This window comes from Pomacea canaliculata, linkage group LG2 (assembly GCF_003073045.1).
Source record: "Pomacea canaliculata isolate SZHN2017 linkage group LG2, ASM307304v1, whole genome shotgun sequence".
NCBI lineage: Eukaryota > Metazoa > Mollusca > Gastropoda > Architaenioglossa > Ampullariidae > Pomacea > Pomacea canaliculata.
This window is the reverse complement of record NC_037591.1, coordinates 15,731,809-15,750,237: the sequence shown is the minus strand read 5'-3', so window position 1 is coordinate 15,750,237 and position 18,429 is coordinate 15,731,809. Positions and strand designations below refer to the sequence as shown.

Sequence of the window (18,429 nt, the reverse complement as noted above, 5' to 3'; positions counted from 1 at the left end):
CTTCGATACTTCCAGCAACGTGTATGTCAAGAAAGGTGCTTTTCGCTGGGACACAGAATGGGTTTGATTCGTTCGTCATTCACTCACAAACCGATAAGAAACAATTTTGTAAGCGCAAATACTTTTTTAAACTATAAAGTGTGCTTTTGTAAATATGTCTTGGACTCATGTGATTTTTAAAAAGATGTTTCATATGGAAGTTGACTTAAACACAGATGGTGTCACACTGGTTTTTATTTTATTGTTCTCAGTAACACATATTCTACACATATTAAGAACATTTTTGAAAACAGAATTTATTAAATAAAAAATTCAAAACTAACCTATGCATGCCATTAAATTATTTTATTGCAATTAACTGGTTAATTCTCAAGCAGTTTTAAAAAAAAGAGAGAAAAAGAGAATCGAAGAGAGAAGGAAGAAGAGCGAAGGAAAAAAAAAACCAGGACAAAAATAGAAAGACGTATTTTTGTATTCTATAATAGCATGTACAGGCATAAGCAAAAATACTGTCGAGAGATAAAATGTTAATTAGTTGTTAACAATCCTTAAAATAGGAGAAGAAAGTTTGACAATTACCGGACAAGATCAGTATTATTATGCACAGAGCAGCGTTCAAAATAGCTGCAGATACCAATCAAACAGATATAAAGAAAAAAACAACTAAAAACAAACAAACAAAAAAGCCAACGCTTAAGGAGATATTTAAAGAACAAAATATTAACTCCCGGACACAGTGACAAGGCAAAAACTGCCGGCATACTTAATAAATGTTTCTGAAATAGCACGATGTACATGTAGGTACAATGAACAGCAAATGAGACGCAATCATTCGTTGTGTTCAAAGACAGGAAGCAGCCTTCAGAAGGGTGCTGCCTGTTTCCCAGCCACTTAATACAGATACTGTCTTGTTTACATCTTCACTCACATACAAACAATCACAATCACAGTAAATATAGCTATCATCTTTCCTGTGCAGCTTTTGGCATGGACAGGAGAAAGGCTAGTGATCAGCTGATGCTGCTCAGCACTAGTCCACCTCAACAGCAGGATGGGAGGGTGAGGCTGGGGATTTATGTCCGGTCAGTAACTAAGGTTACAGCACAGTAAATCACCGGGGTCTGTCAGCAGATCACGTGAAAAGCAGTTAAAAAAATATCCGGGTCAGTAAGGTAGGAGGGTATGGCGTGCACATAAGATGGTATTTAATTGACAGGCTCCTCTTAAGGTGTTTAATTGGAAGGCAATTATGAAAGTGAATGTATTTTCCTGACTAACCCTAACCCAGGAACAAATGCCAGGAAGTCCATTTGGCAGAGCCCAGTATGCATCGCCACGTGTAGTAGAGTGAAGTAGGTACTTCCAAAGTGATACATTTATACAAGGCACAGTAGTTAATTATTAGATCATTCAATTACCAGGATATATGTTAGCCAATTATCAAGATTATTTAGCAGTCTCACATTTAGGACTGCAGTCGATTAAGTGTTATTTAACGTGTTTTCATTAAAACTGAGAAGGGAAGAGACTATAAATAGATGGGTTGTTCTTGTGAGTTGAGTCATGCGCTCATCAAAATTTCGGAGGGTGAAGTTTGTCAGTTTGATCTTGTAGTTCCGGTATGTGACGATGGTTAAAAAGGTCACACGAGGGCGGCATCCTTGGCCATGGCGTAGAACAGCGAAGTGGAATCAGCCAGCAGCCGGGACGGGGAGTCGAACTCCTTGATCACACCGTCGTCCATGACCATGATCCTGCATCCGAGAGTGAATGGGTTGTGTCCGCATTAAAATTGTCATTTTACCAGTCACATTACTGACAATAAAATTCATACCTGCAGATAGCTACGTAGTTATAAAAAACATACAGATAGATAAACACTTCTTCTTCTACTACTACTAAGAATATTTATTGATGGAGTGCCTTTCCTTACCACTAAACGAGGGCTTAAGGCGCTTTGCATGCATATCCTACAAGAACATACACAAAGGCGCTAGAACAAACACTTACTCTGTAAGTATGCATAAAGTGTATTTTACATTGTCACTATCATTTACAAACCTTATCTCTGTCTCGCTCTCTCAATCATAACAGTGGGAAAATCAAATGGACTCAAATGGCATCTATACACATACTTCAATGTGTTTTAGTATCATTATATAACAACACATAAGCACACACACACACAACACAAAATGCACGGGCACAAAGAGACAAGCCGCCACGGCAACCATTCCATCTAAAACCATGACAGTGACATCATGCTCTGAGGAACACTGAGGGTGGTGGAAGGAAGGACGGAAGGAAGTGGGAGGTTGGGGGGTCCCCATGCATCTCTACATCCTGTCTCTCCTCCCACTGCCCCCACCACCGCCACAAACCCCGTCAGAACAGTCTTTCGCAAAATGGCGCCTGCCCCCGCCCCACCCACTGATTAGCGCTCCTGGCATCTCTCTCCCAGCGCACATCGATCTTGGAGAGGTTGCTGTGGGGCGTCTCGGCTGTCTGGCAGCACGCGATACGTCACCGAACGTCACTGCACGCCAGCGCGAGGAGCCGACGACGACGAGGACGACAACAAGCAGCGCGCCAGGGGCACTAACTCTATCATCAGCGCCAGAGTGATCGATCTTGCCGACCTCCTGCGCGATCAAGCAAGAGCGAAACTGCGGGCTCCGTCACACACAGCGGCTAGTGTGACATGATTCAACTGCACAGAGACGCCATGTTGTGCATGACCTCTGCCCGTACAGGTTGCCACGGATACAAGTTTGGCTTCGACACACATTGGAGGTCTCTTTGTAGTGTCAGCTGAATTAATTGCAAAGTCATGCTCGTCGGGATTAGATCGTTAATTCTCTCCTTTCACACAAATCCGAGGCAACCGTATTACATTATACATTCGATCGTTACCATCTGTCTGTCGGAACTGAAAGAGTTCTGTCTTTACCCTTTGGTGGGTACCGGGCATGTGGTGGTCATGGCGAGACTATCACCAATACACAAATCATTTGCTTGTTAAATAATTTCAAAGTTATACAATATTCCAGCTCTGTTGGAATATGGGTCAGACGTGGATTTCTCATATCTAATTTTAAAAATCTTTTTCATTATTTTTTTCTCATATCTAATTTCACTCCCTCCTCCACACAGGTAGTACATAAATTATTTCCGTGTGTACGCTTTTTATGCAGCTTACATGGCACTGTAAATTTTGAATGTAAGTCTTTTTACACAACTTACATTTCAATTTTCATGTAAGAATTATTTTTTTAACATTATTTGCTTTTTGCATTAGTTAGCTGTACACCTCGGTCAAACGAGCAAATGACTTCATTGTCTTTAGAATTGCTTATTGTAAATCAGGTGCTTTTGTAAAAGCATTGAGCAGGTTGACAGATTTACGAAAGCCTCGGTATCATAAAACATTGAGAGTACCCGAGGTGTTCCTGTTCATGCTGACACCGCCATATGGTGTAGTAAATACTTCTTAATTATTTCGATTTACTGTCACGAGGACAAAGTTGCTATGTGGTATGAAAGCCTCCTGGAAGCCATGAATGAATAAATGGCCTCAACTGATCAGGTGGCTTTGTGTAACCAGTGTTTTTAAAAAACCAACAAATGTTGGTACAAAAAAATAATGGTCTTTGCTTAGCGACAGTTTTTTTTTTAAAAATGAAGACTGATAATAACGATGAATCTGCGCTATGCATAAGCCTTTCCTAATCACCAACTTGTCCTAATCACAAACTTATAATAATCACCAATCGCTTCTAATCACAAACCTGTCATAATCCAGAATGGTGTTGAGTCTGTGGGCGATGGCGATGATGGTGCAGTTGTGGAAGGCTAGGCGAATGGTGTTTTGAATCAGGGCGTCCGTCTCCATGTCCACTGCGGCTGTCGCCTCGTCCAGCACCAGCACCTTGGTCCGGCGGAGCAGTGTTCTGGCCAGACACACCAGCTGTCGCTGGCCCACACTACAAAGGTGAGATGGGGTGTAGTCATTGCGAGAAAACGGAACTTTCAGGTTTTTGACGATGTATCCTTAGCAATCCTTAAAAGGGTGTTTTCAGGGTGCGATGTGCAGTGAACAAGCTTACATTCCTATTTGGTATCGACCACCATATCTAAAATACTTACCTCCAACCCCCACTTCGCTTACCTGAGGTTTTGACCCTCCTCCCCGCACTCGTAGTTAAGGCCATCCTGCAAGCCTGCCACAAAGTTCTTCAGGTGAGCCCTCTCCAACGCCTGCCATACCAGCTCGTCCGAATACTGGTCAAAGGGGTCAAGGTTGAAGCGGAGAGACCCAGAGAAGAGCACTGGATCCTGTAATGACAAAATACTTATTAATTATTGTAACGAGGTTTTTCCCCAAATTTACCCTCACTCTTTTCGTTGTCCGTTTTCTTCATCGAAAAATATCCACGTGATGGTATGCTCGATCACCTGCGGCAGGATGGTCAGGCGGGAGCGCAGGTCATGCAGGCCGATGTCGGCGATGTTGATGCCATCAATAAAGATGGCTCCGCCAGCCGCCTCGATGATTCTAAACAAGCAGAGGGTTAACGACGACTTGCCGGCGCCGGTGCGGCCCACGATACCCACCTGGACAGACGACAGGTGGAATTGGTGGAGGTGAGACACTAGAAATCACAAAGCATGGGCAACGGGAGATGGACCTGAAAATCGTACCTCTCACGCACGTGCACACATCCGCGCATACACGTGTTACCACAGACTAACACACACACACACATGTACATCCGCACACACAAGTTCACATATACGAAAACAAAATACGTACATAAGCTCAAACACGTAGCCATAAAAATACACATTATGAAACAAGTACACATGTTCTATCTCACACAACAACAACAACAACAACGACAACGACAAAAGGTATTCTGCTGACACCTTCTCGCCGCCTTTGATTTTGCAGGAAAGACCCTTCAGGACGAGGTCCAAGCCAGGCCTGTAGCGGGTTTGGTAGTTCTCCATGACGACAACACCTTCCACTGGCCAGTTGGGTAGAGGTCGTCTGCTCTGATTGATCCACTCTGCCTGTTGGGAAGATTCTTATAAATACTGCATTTACAAACAAGAACATTTTGTGCACAACTTTGAGATACATTTCTGTGTGAGTGTGTGTATGTGTGCAAGCGCGTGATGAACATGTTTCAGCTCTTAGGAACAATAAACTTCGGCTGATCAGTGCAATTTTTCTGATTCTTGTCTGCATGATCGTGGTCGTCATCAATATAATCATGCAACCAGCACAAGCACATGAACATGTCCTTACACACTGCATGCAGAGACATTACAGCTTGGTTTGTTTCCCTTCTTTCAGCTCACCCCACTACTACAACCATCACCACCACCGGGCGGCTGAAGGTAGTCAGCATGAAGTGTCAAAGGTCATGTACATCAAGGTCCCTAACCTCTGTATCGATGGAGGTGTATTCTCTAATTCGTTCCACGGACACGATGTTGGTTTCGAACTCGCTGACATTTCGCACCATGAAGGTCAGGGTCCCGGAGATCTTCAGTTAGAAAAGGACAACGAATTAGCAACGTTTGCGATAATGATTATTTCTGATGACTATAAAATCAGCAACATGTGTAATGCAATCAGCATTAGCCGTACAGTAATCACTAAACTTTGAGAGCAACGATCATGATTGTACCATAATGAGCACACTCCAAAGTGTCGTCTACAATGTGTGTCTTTTGATCGACATTCTCTTCTCTGCTTTCAAGTTTCTTCAAGGTGTTGCGGTCTAGCTTATTCATTCTATTTCTACATGGACCACCTTGCCTGATGAGTGTGTACCTGCAGAGCGTATGACACAGACAGCCCCAGACCTCCTCCAGTTGACGAAGTGGAAATGAGCTCAAAGATGGCGGCGCTGAAGACGATGATGTTGGCTAGGAAGTCCAAGTTCATCTGCAACCATCTGCCCAACCTCTGTTCGTTAAGATTACTAACCACCACTGCTACAGCTAAATGTGCTGTTTTCGGTTAAATCAAACCATCATCATCATCATCATCATCATCGTCGTCGTCGTCGTCGTCGTCGTCATCATCAACATCTTAACCTGGACTGCTGCTACCGACCTGATGCTGGCGGCCGACGTGAAGTAGAACACTTGGTTTTTGTCCACCCTCGTCTTGGATTCCGCCACGAAGCGATCCGTGGCTCGGTAAGCGCGAATAGTGGCGGCGCCGCTCAAACTCTCGCTGAAATGAGTGAAGATAGGTGACCTCGTGATGGACTCTATCCTTTTCACCTGTCGCGAGGTGGGGATGTAGAACCTCTGAAACCGCCATCATGCAACGAATGAGCACATGTGGAGCACACACATTTCAGGAGAAGCAGAAGGTCTGGAGGAATCTAGTGTGGGATGCGTGTTGTTAATTTTGTTAGTCAGGAATCAGACGTTGCTATGGAAAACTGACCTGGATGAAATAATAGAGGACGAGCAGTGGGACCAGGACAGCGGCGAATATTGGTGTCTGGATCAAAATTACGATCAGGGTCACCAAGACCAGAACAAAGGTCGACATGAAGTCCCTGAAGATAAGCGGTAGCAGCGTGTCTACCTGCCACAGACGAGTGAACTGGCCTCAGTCTTTCATCTTGATCGACTTCACGCAGGATTGGAAAACCTTCTCAACAATATATTAAGATATTTTCTTCAAGAAATTCAAATAGATAAATAAATATCATTTCCCGTGTTTACTATTTTGTCATTGAGGACAAGATTGTTATCGGTTGCGTTTGTCGTCTCAAACATCATTTGTCATTTGTCGTGTGTCACTGATCGCCCAGATGGCGCTATCGTCGCCTGACTGCTCACTCACTATTTCGATGTCCCTGGACACACGGTTGATGATGCGGCCGATGGGCGTGGTGTCGAAGAATGCCATTGGCGCCCGAAACAACTTGTTGATGAGACCGTTGTGGAGAGCTCGCCCAGCGTACACCATGCGTGTCCAGTAAAAGTAGTTGTAAATCATCAGTAGCACCACTGGAAAACAAGTGGACTGAGCATGAATGTACACTTATTTGTTTGTGCCAGTATCGTCTCTCAATAAAGTTCAAGAAAGTCTGCGAAATAAATAAATAAATGGACATGTCGAAAGAAACGTTTCTAAGATCGCAGAACAACAGTAAAACGAATACTTACATTGAGCTGCTCCTGTTAGTCCGTAATATAAAAGGTACGAATGGTTTGTGTCAACAAACACCTCTGACCCCCAAGCTGAATGGTTGTTGAGGAGGGGGTCTTCTGTCCACTGGCTGAGCAGGAAGTTGGCCACCACACTGAAGGCGCGGAAACCAGCGAAGCAGATCATTGCGAGAGAAAAGGGCAAAACACCAGCCGCCTTCAGGTAGGCTCCATAGACACGCCATGACACCTGAGGCCGAGAACGTTCGACGGAAAATAAATAACAATCGATGAGCAATATTACATCAATAGTAATCGACGAGAAAAAAGTACTAATAAATCAAGATAGGTCGATGAGGAATTTTGTATTAATACCTAAGCTGCTTGATACTAAGGCAGCTAGCGATCGAGACTGCCAGGCGAGAGAACACGCAGACAAACCCGGCGACAAGGATGCTTAGTGGGATACACGAAGATATCACTCACAGGACAGATGACGATTCTAGAAAGACTGAAATATCTCCTGAATGACACACTGAAGTGGAGACGGATTTCAGTTTTTTTCTCTGAAACAGATGTCGAGTCACTCACCTTCCCCGTTTCAAGCTTCTCTTCGGAAATGAGTTTTCCTTCCTCTTGCTTTGTCTGCGTCTTCCTGGCTTCTTGCAGACTCTTCTTGTCGTAGCTCAGGGACCGCTGAATCCCACTGTTCTGCTTCTTGTAACTGACGAAAGAAGAAAAATTTATCTGGAAATGTTTGCTGATCCCTGAGTGTGCGTGTGCATGCGTGCGTGCGAGCGTGTGGGGGGGAAGGGGTTACACCGTTCTCTAAGTCCTCATTTAATCTGTATTTCGTGCAGGCTGTCAGTGACCCATAATTAATTTCGTGAGAAGCAAATTAGAAACAGACACCATGGAAAGAAGTGGAGGACAATGTTTGGAAGACATACCTGCGTCTGCGATTTAAACGGCCTTTTACTTTCGTCCCCGGATGTGGCCGCGTCTGATGTGACAGATTCCATGTGTTCTAGAATTTTTTGTTTCATCTCCAGAACTATAAACACAGATAAAAACTCCCTGATATCCCCGTCTACAGTCAGCAGAAAACAGTTTTTAAAAAATCAATTAAATATATGTGATTTTGGTAACGAACAGATGAATAAAACTTTTGTAATCATTAAGAAGTAGGCTGAGTTAAACAAAATAGAGGAAAGAAAGAAGAAATTGGGGAAAAATGAATGAAGACAGGAAGTAGAAATAAACTGCTGCCATTTTATACTAGACAAAAATTATTTCAGATTTCTACTGTCACTCGAAGTTTCAGAACCACTCTTAAGAACCAGACCACGGTGACTGTTGGTATTGACAGGCATGGCGGCTAACCTTTATATTATGAAAAGTGAATTATCTCAGAGATCAAGGGGCTTCAACAGACTGTGTGTCACTGGCAGCTATCGGCAAAAAAGATGGCAGCTGGTTGCCTGGCACTTGACGCGTCAAGCTCCAGCAGTGACCTACGACCTTTCTTACTTTCAGGGTCCTCTTCCTCTTCCTGCTCCATGACGATCTCCTCGCTGAAGTAGGTTTTGAGGAACTGGGCGAAGGGGCCATCGTGCTGCATCAGCTGCGTGTAGCTGCCTGTCTCAGAGATCTTGCCGCCGTTGAGCACGATGATCTGGTCCACCACGGGCAGCCAGTGCACGCCGTGCGTCACCAGAATACGCGTCTGGCGGTTAGAAAAAGAATGTGACGTCATCAATGCGCACACCTTGCGATCGAGAGCTATATGATGTCACAATATGGCGTCTAGCAGCCAATCACAAGAGCGTGTCATGGACATGCGAGTCGTGCGGTCAAGCAATAGAACGCTGTCACCTGTCTGTCTGGCGGTCAAGAACTACATAATGACGTCACCAGTCTGCAGCTTTGTCAAGTGTTACATTATGACGTCACAAGGGGCGTTTGAGGGTCATAACTACATCATAACGTTTATGAATATTAATATACACACAACTTGTTTTTTTTCACATGTGAACCGTGCTCAAGAAAATTGATGTGTGTGTTCTGTTTGCTCACTTTCTTCTTCAAAAGTCCGTGAGGCCCGATGACGTTTTTGAAGATGGCCTTGCCCACGTGACTGTCCACGGCTGACAGCGGGTCGTCCATCAGGTAGATGTCGCTGTCGCTATAGACGGCACGAGCCAGACTAACGCGCTGCTTCTGGCCACCACTGAGGTTGATACCCTGAAAAGGATAAGACATGAACAGGATAATATCCTGTAAAGCTTAGAAAGCATTTGAGATTATATCATGGAGAGCCTGAGGCTGTATTGCATGCGAAGACTTAAAGTTAAGTTCTTTTGGATTAACTTTGAAAACTTGATTCCCTCGGCTGGTGTGCATGGGAAGTTATGAGGGTTGTGTCACCGGTCTCAAGTGGCCAAACAACAATAAAAATTCACATGCCTATGTCGCTTACCTTATTTCTTCTTCATTCACTCACTTCTTTGAGCTCTTTCTCACATACTCACACATAAATGCATGCACGCACGCATCCACACAGACACAAGCGTACATGTATGTTTGAAGTTGTAGAATTTCACACACACATTGTACACTGCCGACAAGATATGATTGACATCCTTCATCTCCACCCGATCCCACCCTCACAAACCCAACAGGAAACGATTCTTCCGCCCTCACCTTCTCACCGATCTCAGTCATGTCTCCCGCCGCCAAAATTTCCAAGTCCCGCTCCAGTTCACAGGCTTTGAGAACCTTGCGGTACTTGTCATCTCGATACGGTTGACTGAACAGAACGTTGTCACGGAGGGTCGCGTTCTGTATCCAAGCCTGCTGGGCCACGTAAGCGACAGTACCCTGAAAAAAGCGCCATGCATTTCACACATTCTCCGTGTCCGTTGGCCACAACACACTCCAGCAATTATCAAACACAAAATAGTACCAAGAAAAACATTCGACGACCACAGAAAGTATCTTATACTAGCATTTTTTGACACAAAGCTTAAAAAGCAAGGAGGAAAAACTAGAAACCCTAACCTCATACTCTTCCAAGACCCCCACTCACCTAAATTAATCGGCGAACCGCTGATCTGGACAAAAATAACAAAACGAAAAATTATAATTACCCTGACAATGACGTGACCTTTAACCTTATCCATTTCCCCCAAAATGGCGTTGATGAGAGAAGACTTTCCAGCCCCAACCTGACCCACAACAGCGATCAGAAGTCCGTCTGGTACCTGCAGGTCTATGCTGTAAACAGTTACAGTTACAGTTACAGTAAACAAGAGTTACAGACCTATTCGTGTTTTCATCTATTCGACATCCATTTAACACAAATTTCACCTGCATTTAAAAGTTCACAAGGTTTTATTAACAATGTGGTGGCTTTTATTTATTAGTATTTTTTTATAATTTTTACTAATGTCTAGGAATTTTGCATGTGCTTGCGTGCAGGTGTGTGTGCGTTTACGTCTGTGTTCATTTAAAAAATGTTGGCGTGTTTATGGCTGTGGATACTTAAGACATTTACCTGTTTTTTCGGTGGTTTAATGGACAGAAGTGCACGGAGACTGATGTAGGTATAACTTACTTTTTTAAGACAGGCGTGAGCTTTGAACCCCACGAAAATGTTCCATGTTCAATCTTTACGGCATAGGCTGCGGTAAAAGAAAGAATAAGAAAATGGATGTCGATTCTGGATGAAAAACTGAAACAACAAACAAACAAACAAACAAACAAACAAACAAACAAACAAACAAACAAACAAACAAACACAATAGCACACCTGAATCTGTTGAATGCCGCACAGTGTTGAAATCAATTTCGTCCATACACAAAAACTTGTTGATTCGCTTTGAGCGACACATTTGCCTGCACAAGAGTAAGAAACCTGATCAGCCATACATACACACAGTCATCTTCGCACCCACACATGCACAGACAAATAAATTTGGTGGGGGAGGGATTTTATGCCGTCACGTGCGAACAACTTGAAGCAAGGACAGGACAATGGTGACTCAAGCATTACAAAGACCAAGGACCATCACATTGTAAAAAGTCAGAAGTCCTAAAGTCACATTTTCTTGGGAGAGACACAACCACTCGCACACCTTCAGGCACTTGCACATGCAGACATGCAGGTAGGACAGTCAGCAGAGTTGCTGGTCTGACAGTGCACGTGGGAAAATGTAACCCAGGTAAACCAGAGAAGCTCATCTAGCGACACTCGCGCCCTCGTCACGCCTCCTGTTACCTGCACACCGAACGAGATGGTTGTGGAGAGAAAGTCCATCGGCGTCCGTAGGATGTTGAAGAGTGCCAGAGTGACGAAGGCTGTGCCAGGGTCAAGGAACCTGTTGGGGTCAGACAGAATGAAGGTCGCGAAGGTCGCCAAGGTCACCTGAAAACCGGGTGGATGTCACTTCATGCTCTGTGTACTTAGTCAAAAGATTGCATGTTGGCAAAAGGAGTTTATACTCCCTTAACACATTGTTGTGTAATGTTCACATCTACTTTTAAATTTAAAACTTTGTCGTATTGTGTAATCTCAACATCTGCTCGTTAAACCGTTTTTCTTCGGATATTCAAGTTTCTGTTTGCTCAACCATTCTTACTGTGTAATCTCAAGATCGTTTCGCTAAATCATTTCGCATCGTGTAGTTTCAACATTTGATGGCTAAATCGATTTTTTTCATAATTTTAAGATGTACTTACTAGGTACGGGGCGATATTCCAGCAGCAGCCTGTGACGAGATACAAAACGGCGATTTTAAAGAGATACAGAATTTCCCTGAATCTGATATCAGCCACTTTCTTTTCGAAAGACGGTTCCCATGCGTACAGTTTCAGCACCTGAATAATAATAATAGTAACAACAACAACAACAACAACAACAACAACAACAACAACAACAACAACAATCATAAAACTGCATTATTCATTACCAAATCAAGGCTGCTACAGTAACGGCAGCCTGGCTAGTGCAGACGGCTATGTAGGCACCGAATGTAAGTAACAACAGCAGCTGTTATTGTTGCTGTGTTAAAAATGGTCCAACACCAAACCAGACAAAGTGTGGCTAAAATGTTACCAGGCCGACATGCTAAGCACGACAAATCGTGACAAAACCTTTGAAGTGGTGCACGCGGGCAGAGCGACATCCATCGACCAGCGTGGAGCTCCACTCACGCGCGACTCACCTTGATGCCGTTGAGGATCTCAGAGACCAGCTTGACCCTGATGTCCTTGAACCTGAGGTTCTTCTCCTGGAACTTGCGCTGCATGCCCGCCATGTAGGTGTTGAAAGGGATGAGCAGCACGAGGATGGCGAAGCCCGTGAACATGGACACGCCCACCTGAAGGTAGATGAGTACCAAGGCCAGCAGGATTTGCAGGGGTGTGGTCAGACCGTAGAAGGCCCTCGTCAGGAACTCCTGCACCCTCTGCGTGTCGACGGACATGAGGTTGACCACCTCACCTTGCGTGCTCGCCCTTTTGCTGTCGTTGCTGAGACGCATGGCCTGCAGGCAAAGGGCGACAAAAGCAGAGAAGTTTGTGGAGGAAACAGCAAAATATGTCTTGTTTATGTTGACTAAACATAATTTTGTTGGTCATCCACTCCACTCTACATCATCATCAACAACAACTGCAGCATCAGTATTAGCAGCTTTAAAAGCAAATTTCTGACCATGAACACCTCACCAACCTTGCTGTAGATGGTACTGGTTAAAATAGCCTTGATGTGCATGCCGATCAGCCAGGACCTGTACATGGACAGGGCGAAGAAGATTGTCTTGAGCATGCCGGTGACGAGAAGGCAGGCCACCAGCACGTACCCGATCCATTCCCTCTCCGGCCGCCGGTTGGCCACAAAGTTAATGAGTTCTCTGATGACAGTCCAGCGAGAACGAGGTGAGATAATTCTCTAAGGTTACAAAGCTCAGCTTTTCTTTGTCTCTTTTCCAGACTCCCCCTTTACCTTTATCTTTGTCTTAGTCTTAATACTGTTCTACACATCGCTCCCTTCTCATGCCTCACCACGATACCAAAATGTCGACGAACACGAAAGTAAACTAAAACTCACCCAAGTATCGGCGGGCTTAACAACAAGGCGACATCGCTGAGGATTTTTTGCACGATGCAAAGGATCATACTGCCTCGAAACTGTTTCCATAGGACCCGATACAGGGACGGCCGCTGCTTGAAGTGGTAAGTCCCGGATGGCATCACATCAAAGAATTCCGTGTAGTAGGAGGCACCTTCCATCCCTTCCCTCAACAGCGAGTGCTCGGACAGGTGTCGTTTGGAAGGGGTGCTGACAGAACCGTTCTTGTACTGGACCAACGGTTCTTGCCGCACAACTCTGAAATGATCGTTGTGGAGATGTGAGTGAGACTGCGTGCTCAGTGAGATTAAGCCAGCGCGAATAATAATAATAATAAAGTGTGATGTCCCCATAGCTTCATATCGGATACGCCTGCGATTAGGATCCCTGGTTTAATATCCTTGGTGGTAAATCTTTTATGACATTGTATTTTTTAATCCAACCCTTTGTAGTAATCATTAATGGCAAAATATTACTTTCATTGCTTATGTGGTAAATATTTTATGGAGCTGTGTTTTATTATTAACGTTTCTGTTGCAGATGGTTTATGGATTACATTTGTGTGTGTGTGTGTTAACGCTTTATATTAGAAAGAAAGAAGGAGTAAAAAAAAAACTTAGTCTCGCAAATTTTCCTTTCAAAAATTATTAAAACAATTCTACAACGTCAAATCTTGAAGTCATCGCCATCTTTTTCAGTTTGGCAATGTGGATAAACACAAAGACAAACACAGGTGTAGCGAAGGGTGTGTAACAGTGACGGGTGGGAGGAGTCGATACCCTTTAGACATGCAGCGCTCGACCTCCGCCTTCCAGAGCCGGTCAAAGACCGGAACCACCGCCTCACAGCTGTCGCGGGGGTTCAGGTCCCACATGTCCGACATCTGAATGTCCCGCTTGTAGCCCAAGACCATGAAGCTAGGGCACAAAAACAATGCAACTTCCTTTTTGTCTCCTGTTAATCAAGCTTTGTCAGTAGGGTTAGTAATGAAGAAGACAGAATGTAGGAACTGTACAAGACTTACACCTAACGGGTTTCAATCCCTTAAGGACATTGATCACGATAAAAAAAATTAAGAATAAAATAATTAGACGCTTTTTCAGTGTAACAATCGTTGGAAGGTAAAGCTTATAAAATTAGACATCGACTAACTCTTCATATTTTCGTGATGACAGTTATCCGTTGTGGTCTTAACCGGAAGTGTCTGTAAACTGAAAACTTAATTATCGTCAGTCGTAACGTGAGAGGAGAAAACTTTGTACTTTACCTGGTAAGCCATGAAAATGTAATCTGGGACAAATAAGAGGCGTTGTTTCTGGAGAAGGCTCCTGGAAGATGAAAACAAGGCGCGTTCCCAAGTAAGAAAAGATTAAGTTTCCGATTAAGATTAAGTTAAATTCTCTCTCTCTTTCTCTCTCTCTCTCTCATGTCTCTCTGGGTGGAAACAAACTGCTAGATGATCACCTTACCGATCCTAAGCCTTTGTAGCCTCTCTTGGATGTTGGGGGATGCTCACTGAAGGAGTAGAGGATTACCATGACGAATTCGAGGATGTACATCAACACGAAGACCACAAAGATAAAAACGTTAGTGCTGTAAACCTGAAATAAACCCCAAGACACTGAGCAACCTCTCTTAATGTCTACATACATCTGTCATGCGAACTGGTCAGGTGTACAATCTATGGTGTCAGACAAATAGTTTCGAGCCATGAAATAAAATTCTCTTTCCGTTAAACTCGTCATGCGCTTCCGTTCGTTGTCACTCTTTCACCTTTCAAAACACGGAAAAAGATTAGGTGTGGTCAAGGTCCAAAATCCGGTGTGATTTATAATTCAAGTACAACAACACGAGGAGAATAACAAAAACTGTCACTGAGCAACCCGCATCCCCTTGCCCCCAGATAGTCAAGAAAAAGAAAGGAAAGGTCCAGCGATGAAACCTGAGTCATGATGTAGGTGTAGAAAGGTATGATGTCCAACAGCAGCTTCACGGTCCAAAAGATGAATGACACTGATGACGTGTACACGCCTCGTTTTCGCTCATATTGCGTCAGGAAGGAAGCAGCGAACTGAAACAGCGCCATCTCTTCTCAGGGAAAGAGGGAAACAGTACACAAGGCAATAATGTACTAAGTCGTCTCAAAACATCACTTTAAAAAAAAAAACTCTTCTTATAGATTATCACTGGATTGATGTTAGTGTCGTTACTCACCAAAGTCACCACCACAATGGCATCGCCGATGAATCCCGCAATCGCATCAGGCTTGTCGTCGACGTTGTCGAATAAGAGAGACAATGCTCAGCAAGGTGAGGCTGGAGCTGCAGAGCTGCACAGAGAGTTTGTTTACCTGAGGCCAGGTTGACATCCGAGTCCCGTGAACTACACAGCTACATTTACAGTCCATTCTTCTGTACTACAATACTCTCCTGTCTACAAAGTCACGAATGTTTAGATTCCTGTCTGTCTGCAATTATTTCTGCATACATCTAGTCTTGCATTAGAAGTGCTTGTGTTTCCATTTCACGACATGGGTTTACCGATTACCGCTGTCCAGGAAAATACTCCCCTCATTGGATATTATTATGATTATTATTTATGAGTGGACGAGTAACATGTTTTATTATTTTAAAATTTTGCTTCGAGTAGATAAGTGAGGATATCTATGTGCTTTTAGTTTAGATAATTTCAACTAGGATCAATAAAGTATTGATATTATAATTGTCTTAATGTCTATTCCTTCTTTTACTAATACCGTCAACAAGTCATGTTAATAACATCTATTACATGACTATACCAAATAATTAACCTAGTCAACCGACCGGCTGAGAGCTAGCCTATCCCCCGACCAGCCAGCCAGCCAGCCACACTGTCAGGTGTTCTCACCAGTTTAGCTGTGTTGAGACACGACACAGGCAGCGGGGGCTTGCGATGCTCGTCTCGTTCCACCCCGAAAACAAGACATGGTACCATGAGCCAGAAGAGTCCACAAGACACCCAGACGAGCATAGTGTCCTGGAAACACTGGGTGAACTGAGGCCATGTGTTGTCTGTCAGCAGAGAGTCGTTCTGTAGCACAGATATGTAAATAAACGGGAATGAGTTGTTGCATACCGTTAATTCATTCATTTATGTGTTAATAATCACGATTCTCTACATAGTCACAACCATTGTTAGCGATATGACTTTCGATTCCAATTTAATCACCACCACCAGCATCATCATCATCAGCAACAAAATCGACAGCATGGAATGACGACTCATTTTTAATCTCTAGTTCCATTTAAAGGTATATTCGTTTGCTGCTCCATACAGTCTTTTAAATATTTTGAAGAAGATGATAAGAAAAGCAAATTAGCCTGTTAGGATATGTTAGACACCCGAAGAGACTGGTTTCTGAAGTTAAAATGTTCACGTACAAACTGATTGCATGCATCATCAAACAAATTTAACAGCTAATAAATACCAGAAAGATTGAACGGTGATATTTAAAAAAAAACAACAACATTTTAACTATAAGAAAATAATAAGCAAGGTTTGTTCAATGCTTTGTAAAACACTTACCCAAAATATTTCTCCACAAAATGCATCAAAACCAAACAAGATTTGATGTGCCAGTGAGCCACTTTGGTTCTCAGACAGAGCCATGATCACCTTTCTTTAGTTCTTTCAACAAAACAAGTCAACACTTGACACATGTGTCAACAACTCTTGGGTCTGTGAACGACCTGAGATTAAACAACACACAATTTTCTCGTATTTTCACTAGAGAATGTGAAGCAGTTGTTTCAATCTCCCTGACATCTGTCAACAATGTCTATTGTCAGAAATGTGTAGTGTGTTCTAAATGTCTTTTCTGACAGGAACGCAACCAAACATTGGCAAAGGTCTGAGGCTCCTTTTCACAGCTTCTTCTTGGAAAAATTCCACTGAGCATCCCTTCGACCACAGACCACATTAAAAATCTGTCAGTAGTTCGATACCCACAGAGATAATTCAGACTTCAAATTACAGTTTCTACGATGTTAGAAGCGGAACTTCAGGCTCGTACACACTCTACAACACGCTTTGCTCCGAGAAACATGGCGAGAGCCAGACGGTGGTCGCACTACTGTTGGGATGTGAGCCAGTAAATAACCCCAAACTTTGAGTGTTCCGACTACTGACCCTCCGGTTAGAATCAAAACGAACAGTGTTACCTTTCTTGACTAACCAACAGGACAGAAAGCGCACTCACCATGGGTTGCTTTATTTCTTGTATTTTTCAAGCATTTGTGTCTATGGAATATTTGGACATGATTTCAATTCTTCTCGTAGGACATGTCATTCTCTTTTAAAAGTCTTTTTATCTCAAATTAAGTCTCCAAAGATTATTTATCAGTAATTGTGTTTAAACCCAGGTGGAAAAGTGATTTTTCCCTTGAATTACCTGTGGTGTATTATTTTTCAGACTCCTTTTCACTTCTTTTCCCCATCGTTCCATTCGTCGTTTGTAACACTGGCTAAATGATCAGGTAAGAAACTAAAATTCAAAGACCGTCTTTGATTGTATCTTGGATTCTTCGATCATTATTCGTAAGACGTTATTTTGTTTTTTTTTTAAAGAAAAAAAAAAAAAAAACCAGTGAGAGGAGAAGAGAAAAGGGGAAGAGGAGAAAATCTAGGATTGAGAGAAAAAAAGAATTAGAATCCACTAAACATAACACTAAATTAATAAATCCCCCCACACAAAACAAAAGCAAGAACATACTTTTAAACATGGTTTTCGCAATCCACGAACTCTGTAAAGATGGATCGAGTTTCCGACTTAAACCACAAGAGTTCAGAGGACGTCGTCCATTCCAAAGAACACGAGATCGAAGGACCATCATGTGATGGTGACCATCATGCAAGACACAAAGACTAGAACATTTCCACGCAAAACCTGGCAATATGCTGAAAATGGTAATTAGAGAGTGAACATTAATGCTAAATGTTTACTAAATAACCCGATTAAGTTTCAAATAATCCATTTAAACAAAAGTTTTTTGTTTTTTTTTTAACGAGCCTCTCTTTCGTTTCCATCATGTCGTACACACACTTCCGGTATGTCTTCTGCTTGGTCCTGGTCTGTCGAA

The 18,429-nt window shown here is 43.1% G+C and overlaps 1 protein-coding gene across 1 annotated transcript; it reads right to left on the bottom strand.

Moving 5' to 3' along the window:
* Nucleotides 1-104: 104 nt before the first annotated feature.
* Nucleotides 105-17,432, bottom strand: LOC112558073 (multidrug resistance-associated protein 1-like). The gene is given in 32 exon segments (XM_025228261.1): nt 105-1,754; nt 3,789-3,983; nt 4,169-4,335; nt 4,456-4,614; nt 4,927-5,073; nt 5,451-5,552; nt 5,843-5,966; nt 6,128-6,327; nt 6,470-6,613; nt 6,875-7,041; nt 7,201-7,432; nt 7,790-7,906; nt 8,133-8,236; nt 8,713-8,908; nt 9,259-9,426; nt 9,886-10,062; nt 10,332-10,458; nt 10,799-10,865; nt 10,994-11,079; nt 11,412-11,608; nt 11,923-12,060; nt 12,408-12,728; nt 12,914-13,094; nt 13,292-13,570; nt 14,092-14,229; nt 14,580-14,625; nt 14,628-14,640; nt 14,782-14,913; nt 15,255-15,383; nt 15,527-15,641; nt 16,199-16,381; nt 16,877-17,432. Coding segments are annotated over 29 exon segments (4,245 nt in total). The 5' UTR covers nt 15,264-15,383; nt 15,527-15,641; nt 16,199-16,381; nt 16,877-17,432; the 3' UTR covers nt 105-1,642.
* Nucleotides 17,433-18,429: the final 997 nt, after the last annotated feature.